Here is an 11,079-nt window from a genome sequence, read left to right on the forward strand (position 1 = left end):
TTCCCCAAATCCACCTGGTCAAGACTATGAGCTAGCCATATAGTTCAAAACAGTTCAAAGATCAGATAACAAAAACTTTGGGGTCAAAAAAACCTTTTAGAGCCTGGAGGCAAGTGTTGCAAGTCGTGCCTTGGGGGTAGAAAAGGTTTTTTCTAAAGAAGTTGTTGAAAAAGCTTCAGAGAGGACTCAATTGATTGGAAATTGAAAGCTCTAGTTTTTTTTTTTTTTTTATTCAAAAGGGATCAGAGAGAATTTAACTCTTCTTGATGTCTTGTTTTCCCCAAATTAAAACGATCAAAATTTTGCGACACCTATTTTGTTGCCTATTTTTGTCCATCTATCAGATAACAAAACATTGGGTGCGAAACAACCCCCCAGAGCCCGGAAAAAGAATTGTTGCTTATAACTCGGGGGCATATAAGGATTTTCATCGAAGAGGTGTTAGTGTAAACATCAGAGTGGGCTGGAATTGCTAGAAATGGAAATTTATATTTTAATAGTGTAAAGTGGTCGGAGGGCAACTAGCCCCCCGGTCTTTTTTTATAAGGGCATTTGGTAGAACTTTCGATATAGTCATTTTAATTAAAATAGACCAAAGATCATACAGCAAAGCTAAGGGGTGGACATAGCCCCCCCAGACCCTGCGGGCAAGTGTTATAATTTGTATCCCGGTGCAAAAAAGGTTTTTTATGGAAGGGTGGTCGTATAAAATTTGGAGAAGGCTCATTTGATTGTAAATTGAAGTTCCAGCTCTCTTTTTAAAAGTCAAAAGTCATCAGAAGATAACTAGACTTCCCCACTCCGTTTTTCTCTAAATGACTTTGGTCAAAATTTTGAGATGCCTATTTTGTTCAAAATAGTTCATTCATCATATAATAATATCTATGTGGTTAGCACAGCCCCTCAAAGCCCATGGTCAAGGGTAGTTATTCCCAGGGGGACCATAAGGGCTTATGGGAGAAAATATCGTATAAACATTGGAGGAGGCTCATTTGGTTGTAAATATGAAGTTTTATTTCTATATATAAGAGTAAAAAGTGATCGGAGGTCATCTAACCCCACCTATGCTCTCTTTACCCCAAATAAATTCGATTAAAATTTTGGGATAGTAATTTTGCTCAAAATAACTCATAGATTAGATACTAAAACTTTGGGGTCAACTCCAGAGGGAAGCTTAGTAAGTTATGCTAAGGGGGTAGCTCAAATAATTGAAAATCAGAAGTTCAATAGTACTTTTTAACAGTCAAAACAGATCTTGGACAATGAGTCCCATCTCCTCTAAGCCTTCTTTCCCTAATGAATCTGATAAAGAAATTTAGATAGTCAATTTGATCAAAACATTTTAAAGATCAGATAAAAAAAAACTTCAGGATCAATACAAATCCTAGAGCCCGGGGGTAAGGGTTAAAACTTGTGCTTCGTGGGCATATAAGCATTTCATGGAAGAGGTGTTCTTATGAACTTCAGGGGGGGGCTAAAATGTTTAGAAATTCAAAGGTATAGATCTCTTCGTCAGAGTCAAGAGTGATTGAAGGGCAACTAGCCCACCCCCATGCCTGTTTTTCCCAAATGCATCCAATTGAATGTTAAGACATTCATATTATTCAAAATAGACAAAATTTCATATAACAAAAATTTCGGCTTAACACAACATTCCCAACAACTGGCTGCAAGTGTTGTAAGCTATCCCTCAGGGCATGTAAGGTTTTCATTGAAGGTATGTTCGTACATTGAAGGTATGTTATTGTTTTTTCTTAAAGTTTAACTTTGTTGTAAGGTATTAACTAAAAATTTATTTCTATCAAAATCGTTGTATTATTTCTACTGGCTTTATATTTTAATTTATTGTCTACTTTTCTAATTTATGTATAACACTGATGTTATATATACTAAAGGAAGTTTATTCTATCAATGTTACTTTTTTGTTTTAAATCGTTTGACATTTAAATTTATTTCATTTTTTAATCTTTAACGTTTTTTAAGATATTAATTAAAGAAAAGTTGCTTCCATCAAAACCATTCTTTTATTTTGACTGGCCTAACATTTAAATTTATACCACAGTTCTTTTATTAATATTTAATGTTGTTCTAATTTAATTTAATTTAAACTAAAAAAAGTTGCATCTATCAAAATCATTATTGCATATCGACTGAGCTAATATTTGAATTTATTTCATATATTTCTTTATTATTTTTTTTTTAATATTTAATGTTTGTTAAGATATTAACTAAAGCCTTATGGCTCTATACCTTAGGCAACAATATAGGGTAGCCTCTGAGGGAATTTCACGGGAATTTCTGTATATCTACTTGCATGGCACCATGGGCAACTCCTCAGTTTGCAAATACCATGTAGTGTTTCTACTAAGCAGGGCACCATACTTTTAAAATACTGTCGTGTATAATTGAAAAATTAGTCATTCTTGTGATAGAATTGTCAAAAGGAGAGAAAATATTTTTAACTAAAAATATTAGAAGAATAAGGAAGACCTTTTACCCAATGGTAGAGGAGGCAAGATATTATTTAACCTTATAAATTCATGGTAGTACATAAAAAGAACTAATGATGGCCTTTGAACTCGAAGTATTTCCCACTCCCATGTTCTAAAAGCCTTTCTCAAGCTGTAAATATAACTTAAGGTGGTGAACAAAGGGGAAACCATATTAATCTGAATTACTTGAGCTCTGAACTTTCTTAAATTATAAACCATATGGCCTGTCTCTTGTGGAGTGGGAAAAGGGACCTATAGGTGGTATAAACTGTTGCCCTTTACCCGGAAGAAACGTCATACTGAGAAATTCACTCCTATTTGAAAATGTGAATTATGGCAATAATTATCTCGCGCGCAAGAATCAGCCCGATACGGAACCCAAAGTTGAAACCCGGGCTTATAGGGGCAAGGGTATAGAAAAACTAGCCTTTAGGAGCGCTAATTTAAAAAATATGGCTTTAAATAGAAAATTTGCACAAAGGTTTGGTTATTCCAGAAATACAAACTAAAGAGGTGGTTTAAGCAATTAAGTACTGTATATTTCTTAAGAGATTAGAAAAGACTTTACTTGAGAAAACCAAATCATAAAATGTTAGAGTTCCTAATAAATAACTCTCATATAAAGAAGGTTTTAGCTTTTAGAACTCACATAATAATTCGAAAAATTTTGCCTGCAGAATCAAACTGTTTGTGGCAACGAACTATAGTAAGGAGCTCAATAGTAACTAGTATTAGAGTTTTGGCTAAATAGTAGCCAAAACTCTAAGAAATGGAATTTTGAAATTTGCGCCTCACTTCGATGGTTAGGAAAGAGAAACTGCTTCTAATTTACTCCTAAGCAAAACATGCCTCAGCTTTTCTATTTACGTTAGTAATTTTACCCCGACTTTCCCTTCTAGTATGGTACGTTTGCATAGAAAAGCTATGAAATTGGTGGATTGCGTTCAGTTCTACACAACTCACGAATGGCGCACAAGAAGTGACAATACCTGTGCCTTAATACAGCGAATGAATACCATTGACAGAGCCATCTTCAATTTCGATTCGCGAACCATTGTTTGGGACGAATATTTTCTTACTTATTATTTGGGCATGCGAAAATTCGCTCTTAAAGATGGACTACATACCCTGCTTGCTGCCAAAAACCGCATGAAACGGTAATTCATGTACCTCGTGCTAACTTTTTCTTGTCAATCTTCAGGATATTTTTCTGTTCCCTTTTTCTTACAAGATTTCCCTGGTTTACTAAAAAATTTACCTAAGAGAAACAACAAGTTAACTTGAACAGGATCTAATTTAGTTAGAAGGCACTCTTACCATTAAGCGGATTCCCCCTCCCAAATGACTAATCTGTATTTGAATTAGGTTCAATGGAGTAAACAAATAGTGAGAACAAACACTGAGCGAGTGAACTTAGGATATTTCCCCAATTAGCCAAGACGTTTAGATAAAATGGGACAGGGCCTAGCCAATCTGTATATGATTGGTTGCTCAATCAAGAGCAACCACATTTTGTACGAAAGAACTTGCCCCAGGAGCCTTAGTTCCCCTGGAATTACTATTTTGATTTTTTTTTTTTACAAACAAAATTCCTGTGTCTTAGAATTGGCTAAGATACATATTGGCTAGAATACTTATTTAACTGGTTTGACTTGAACCTTGAGATAACAAGATTACTGATTAGTCAATTATAAATTTTCTTTAACCTGTTAGGTCACAATTAACTAAATTATAGCAACAAATAGTCTGGTTAGTGTAAATCTTTCAACTTATTTGATAGTGTTAGAACCTTTTGGTTCATAAATGATATGACATTATAAGCTCTATTTAATGGAAAAATTGTGATATCCATATAGGGTTCAGTGCTGATCAACAATTATATTAATATTTTTCAATAATTATTATAAACTAGATGAGATACATCTTTGTTTTAAATTTTCATTGAAAATGCATACAAAATACCAGAATTGAGAGTATTTGTTATTGATTTTCAACAAATTCCTTAGTCCTGTTTTCTTTATGTAGCTTAAAAATGCTCATTTTAAGTTATGATATTACTTTTAATTCATCACTGATTTTCTAAACTTCATAAATTCTATCGATTTTATTTAATATTAGACTCACCTCCCTTTAGCAATCTCAGAAGGTGTCATGTCGATAAATTCATTCGAATGTGAGAAGTTAATTACACAATGGCTTTTTGAGTTTTTTGGTTGATGATAATTCAAATTTGGAGGTTGTTCTGTCAGAATCTATTTGTATTATATTGAACGATCTTGTTGTTTCTCCGTAAGTAAAGATAAACTGGAGAAAGCAATTACAAAATCTTCTGATGGATAAATCACGTTATGGTTCATAGTAATTTAAATTTGGAATTTTTTGTCTGTATCTTCTAGCCTGTCAATTGGATTTTTTTATTGCATCATCAATAATATATAGTTTATAACATGTTTTGAAATTTAAAATACAGATTTTAAGTATATATAGCTCTTTACTTTTCAATGAATGTCTAAACTTGAAAAAAAATCAACAGATTTATTTCAACAATCACACTTTTAATAATCTAATGAAAAATCTGCAATCCAGTGTATTGAACAATCTCGTTGTACAATTAGAAATGATCTCTTTATAATATATTTTAAGATAAATAAAAATTATTTCAAGTTTTAAATTGCTCTTTACTTTCCACTTAATGTCTAATTTCGAAACAATATTTGATTTAGTTAATCAAAAGACTTTTCATGAAATTAAGCCTTTCAAAGAAAAGTAAAGAGCATATTAAATTCATGGCCATAAGATATAAATTCTTATAATAGTTCAAATTCATAACGACCAGAAATTACTATTAAGGAATAAATGGAACCCAAAACGGACAAAAGTTAAAATCAGCTATCATAGCAAACGTTAAGATAACTGCTTAAAAAATAGATCAATAATGAATCTTTAACCGAGCAAAAATTTCATTGAATTTTCAAATCAAACTTAAAACGAATAAAAATTACTAAAAACAGGAGTTTCTTCGCTACTATCACCTTCCCTCTTCCCCAACTGTAAAAGTCTAAGCCCTGATTTTTTATTTGCGCTTTACTGAAAAAGAACTATGTAACAATTTTTTTTTTATCCCAGGCAGGCCATAGCTTTGCCTATATTAAAGGCCATGCGGCTCCAATGTTTTATTATATATTTATTATTTATTTTTCCTCAGAGGCACTTCACATATTAGGGTTCGTCGTATAAACTTCAAAGGGGGCACAATCAATCGGAAATCATGAGTTCTAGTACCCATTTTAAGAGTCGAAAGTGATCGGGCTCAACTAGCCCTCCCCCACACTCTTTTTCCCTAAATATACCAAATAAAAAATTTAGGTAGCCATTTTATTACAATAGTTCAAAAATCAAAGATTAATACTCCGGGGTCAAGACAACTCCCCAGAGCCCGGGGGCAGTTCTTGTAAGTTATGCCCTGGGGAAATATAAGATTCTTATGGAAGTGATGCTGGCATAAACTTCAGAGAGGGCTCATTTGATTAGAAATTGTAAGTTCAAGTTCATTTTTTTAAGAATCAGAAGTGATCAGAGAGCAGCTGCCTCCCCCCCCCCGCCCATTTTCTCCAAATGCATCAGATAAAATTTTGGATAGCCATTTCGTTGAAAATGATTTAAGGATTCGATAATGAAATTTAATGTGTCGACAGAACTCCTCGAGGCCTGGGCGCAGACGTTGTAAGTTATACCCTGGGGATATATAGGGTTTTTATGGAAGGGATGTTTGTATAAGCTTGAGATAGGGCGCATTTCCCCAAATGTATCACCTAAATATTTTGAGAGACTGATTTTGTTAAAAACAGTTAAAAGGTTACCTAACAAAACTTTGGTGTCAACACAACCCCCCAGGACCTGGGGGCAGGCGTTGTAAGTTATGCGCTGGGGGCATATATAGTTCTCATCGAAGGGATGCTCGTCTAAACTTCAGAGAAGGCTTATTTAATTGGAACTTGAAAGTTCTAGTTCACTTTTAAAGAGTCAAAAGAGATAGAAAGGCAATTAGCCCACCCCAACCCCTCCACTATTTTTCCCTAAACTGTCCGACAAAAATTTTGAGATATTAATTTTGTTGAAAATAGTTCAAACATCAAATAATATAAGTTTGAACGTTGAAACAAACACCCAGAGCCCAGAGGCATGTGTTTTAAGTTATGCCCGGGACACATCTGGTTTTATGCAAGAAGAGGTCGTGTAAACTTCAGAAGGGGTTCATTTGATTGGAAAGTGAAAGTTCTTGTTACCTTTTTATGAGTCAAAAAGGAGCGGAGAGCATTTACCCCGCCCCACCCCAACCAAACACCCTTTTTTCTAAATACATCCGATCAAAATTTTGAGATTGCCAGTTTGTTTGAAGTAGTCCAACGATCCGATAACTAAATCGTCAGCGTCAACATACCCCCCCCCCCCAAGAGTCTGGGAAAGGGCAGTAACTCACGCTGTGGGGGCATATGAAAGAGATGGTTGCATAAGCCTTGGACTCAAATGACACACACCCTAGCATTAATTCCTACCCCCTAATATCCTCACATTTGCAGTATAAATAAGACGATAGCTCTGTATAGCCTATTATTTGTGAGTTTTTATCTCTTATGTTATTTTAGTTTTTAGTTTTTTTATTTTAAAACTAAAATAAATTTTTAGTTTTTAGTTATTTTTAGTTTTTTTATTTATTTTAGTTTTTAGTTTTTTTATTTTTTAGTTTTTAGTTATTTTAGTTTAGTTGTTTTTTTATTTTTTAGTTTTTAGTTATTTTAGTTCAGTTGTTCGTTATTTTAGTTTTTTGTAATTAAATTTTCTCTGTCACTACAGTACTCATACAGGCAATAAGGTTTTGATGTTTTATTGTTGTTTTTTTTTTCAGTTTTATGCTAATATTATTGAATACTGTGCCACCATGGAAAGGTTGTGCACAGCCAGCCCTGCTGACCCCCTAGCATTAAACCGAATCCCTATATATCCTTCCATTTGCAGTGCAAATGGAAAAATAGCTCTAAATACTGCTTGGGAAGGGTTATCTCTTGATTAAAGTTATTTAATTTTTTAAATTAATGTATTTTTGCTACTAAGTTTTAAACAATAGAAAACTGAAGGTCATAAAGACAATAAGGCTTCGTTGTTGTATTATTATTATTTTCTTTAGTTTTGCACTAAAATTAGTGATAATAGGTGAAAGATTAGTGAAAAAATACTAAGATTCGTGAAGTTTGTGCACAAAGAGCCCCGCCCACCTTTTAGCATTAAACTCGACCTCCTAATATCATACCGTTTGCAGCGCAAATGGGAGGATAGCTCTAGATACCGCTTGTGAATGTTATCTCTTATGTAAAGTTATTTCGGTTTTTTCATTATTTTTTTTCTGTTACTAGGTTTTATCCAATAGAAAACTAAAGGTCATTATGACCATAAGCCTTCGATGTTTTATTGGGTATTTTTCTAAAAACTCCTGCTTCCGATCAAAATTTTTAGTTAGCCATTCTCCTCAAATCGTCCAAAAGTCAAACAGCTACGGTTCCGCATTTGAATCTTCCCAGCCCTGTGGGAAAGGGCTTTAAGTTACACTAGCAGCCTATCGTTAACATATAAAGCTTCCATGGAAAGCGATCGGATATTGAAATTTATTATCCCCCTTTTAAGAATCGAAAATGAACAAAAAGTGACAAGCTTCCCCTCCTCCTTTGTGCCATTTCTCACCAAATGCATCTTATCCAAACTTTGAAATAGCCATTTTATTCAAAATAGTCCAAATCCAAATTACTTTAACTTAGGGGTTGAGAGATTCCTCATAGCCCGTTGGGCAAGGATTGAAACTAATGAAAGTGGTCAATTGAAACTGCAACTTCTAGTCCTTTTTTGAGAGTTAAAAATGATCGGTGAGCAACTAGCTTTCGCCCCACTTTTGCAAATGGCATCAAGTCACAATTTTGAGATTGCCATTTTCCTCAAAAAAGTTCAAAGGCCAAATAGCTATGCTTCCCTAGCCACAGGGAAATGGCTCTGAGTTACAGAATTTGCCTATTAATACTTTGACACTTTGTTTACTTAAAAACTTGAATCTAGTGATTTGTCTGGCCACTTTGATTAACGCTACAAGGGCTGTAAGTTATGTAAGTTGCTTATTTTTGATTTAATACTTTGTTTCCTGTGATACTTTATTTACTTTTTTTGTTTTTTTTACTTTCATATTGCTAGTTTGATACTAGTTTTGATACTTTGATGAACATTTGATGTTGAGAAGAAGTTTAATTTTGAAATAATGAATTTTTAAAAACTTGAAACTTTTTGCAATCAAAACGAACAAAGTTGCTTGAGCAACGGGAAGCGGCAGCCTTTGTCCGGCTTCACCAAATAAATTGTTGCGAAAGCAACACTTTGGTTTTGTTTCTTTGCTATCGGTTAAACGCTTATGTTGTCAGCCTATCGAAGCTTTTAAAACGTTATGTTCAAAGAAGAACGCGATCAGCAATCACATGATCAAAGGCTATTCCTCACCATTGAAAAAAAAAAACAATAACAAAAGAATATCGAAAAAAGGGACTAAATTGACTTTGCAGCCAATTGAACTTTATCCTTTTCAATCGTAGACATCGTGTCGGATGAAAGCTTAGAACAGTACCTTATATAATTGGTATTATATAATATTATACAATTGGTATTATGTTGGTGGTATTATACCAAAGGTTGGTATTATAAGGCTATCTGTAACTTTTCAGGATCAAAATACCATAAATGACACTGCTAATTATGAAGAAACTACTATGACATATTTTTATCAGCTCATCACAAGCTATCGATAATACCGAAAGAAGGGACTAAATTGACTTTGCAGCCAGTTGAACGTTATCCTTATCAATCGTAGACATCGTGACGGATGAAAACTTAAAACAGAATCTTATATGATCTAATTGGTATTATAAAGCTATTCATAACTTTTCAGGATCAAAATACCATAGGTGACACTCTATTAATTATTACGAAACTGCCTCGTTGTTTTACGTTATCGTTTGCACCCGTTGCTTAAACACTTAATTCTACGTTACAGTGAGTATGGGTAGGCTACACAAACTAGCAAAAGTTACAAACCCCTCTTCACTAAAGATGATTTTGGCCTAATAGAAGATTATTACTTACAAGTCCCCTACATGTCTTACCACTGGAACCAACTCGGTCTTACCATCAAATACACTCGAGACAAATAATAGGTACACCAACTAGCCACAGTTGTAAACCCCTTATTACCGAAGATGATTATGGTCTAACAGCCGACTGTTGCTTATAAGTCATCTTCTTTTCTCACAATTGGTATCGGCCTATTTTTGGTTTCAGTGTGTACCCTACTATTGAAGTTGTCAATTCCTTGGAACTTTCAAACTAGTTTATCTCATGAAGGAATTTTTGTACCAAAAAATGGATAACATATACTTTGATCAGCTCATCAAGTGCTATTGATTGCCGTCGGAAAAAAATCTATCATTCTTAGTTCAAAAGTTGATTTTTTTTTGCCTTAGGCCAACTTTTTAACGTCGCCACTTAGAAATGAGCAAAAGATAAGCTCCAATTTCTTTAGCAATGACAGAACTTTTAAAGTTTAAGAGGTACATCTGATAACATTTCTCTACCTCAATCCCAAGTCCAAAAAAACAAGTGATAAACCCAGCCAAAATCACGGCAGTACTTTCGGACCCGTGGGGAACTGCCGCTTTTTGCTTCTGTAAATTTTTCTATTTATCACTCAAAGAAGATATAATGGCTGCGGGGCTGGGTAACTGCCGCATATATTTAACACTTATAGATTTTAGTCTATCTTCAATTTGAAAGTGGTGCCTGCCTGCTTGCTTGTTAGAACGGAGCTTTCCACTCGAAAGCAGAAACATGGTTTGATGAAACGAAAGCTTGACTGCACAACTTCAGATACTCCTCTCTGACATAGGCTATATAACTCTACTTCACTTCGCACATCATAGGCTCTGGCTCGTTGACAAGCAAAAACTGTCCTTTTTGGCCCCAGGCAAGTGTTCTGCGGAGCTTTCCAAAATGTAATGTCATATTCATCAATACAGCCTGAGGTCCACACTTTCCGTAAAAACCGCACAGGTTAGACCCTCACCAGTTTCCACGAATAAGTCAAGATCAGCGGCATAGAAAAAAAAAAAAAAAAAAAAAAATTAAAAAAAAAAAAAAAAAAAAAACAACAACGGGACAAAACCAGTGTTGCTCTCGCAACACAATGAATTAAAAAAAAACTTTCCAAAAAAGAAGTTGTTTCAAAGAAAAGTAAAGGCTATTTTGAACTTAAAACCAGCAAATACAAATACCTTTTAAAATTCAAACTCTGAACGACAAAAAATTACTATTAAAGAATAAATGAAACCCAAAACGAACAGAAATTAATTCAGAAATCGTATAAAAAAAACATACAACGAGTAATAATATAAATGAATAAATAACTCTTAAATCGAATAACGCTTAAATTGAATATGTAAATCAAGCTTAAATCGAAAAAAATATATTTTGCTATTGAAGCGTAATTGAAACTCAAAACGAA

The 11,079-nt window shown here is 33.9% G+C and overlaps 1 protein-coding gene across 1 annotated transcript in view; it reads left to right on the forward strand.

The window, feature by feature from the left end:
• The window catches only part of LOC136032027 (putative fatty acyl-CoA reductase CG5065), a gene marked incomplete at its 3' end in the record, with an annotated part of 82,337 nt that extends 78,688 nt beyond the window's left edge, over positions 1 to 3,649 (forward strand). The window contains 1 exon segment of the mRNA XM_065712113.1: positions 3,392 to 3,649. Coding sequence (XP_065568185.1) covers positions 3,392 to 3,649 — 258 coding nt within the window.
• Positions 3,650 to 11,079: the final 7,430 nt, after the last annotated feature.

Source organism: Artemia franciscana, chromosome 10, assembly GCF_032884065.1.
Source record: "Artemia franciscana chromosome 10, ASM3288406v1, whole genome shotgun sequence".
Taxonomy (NCBI): domain Eukaryota; kingdom Metazoa; phylum Arthropoda; class Branchiopoda; order Anostraca; family Artemiidae; genus Artemia; species Artemia franciscana.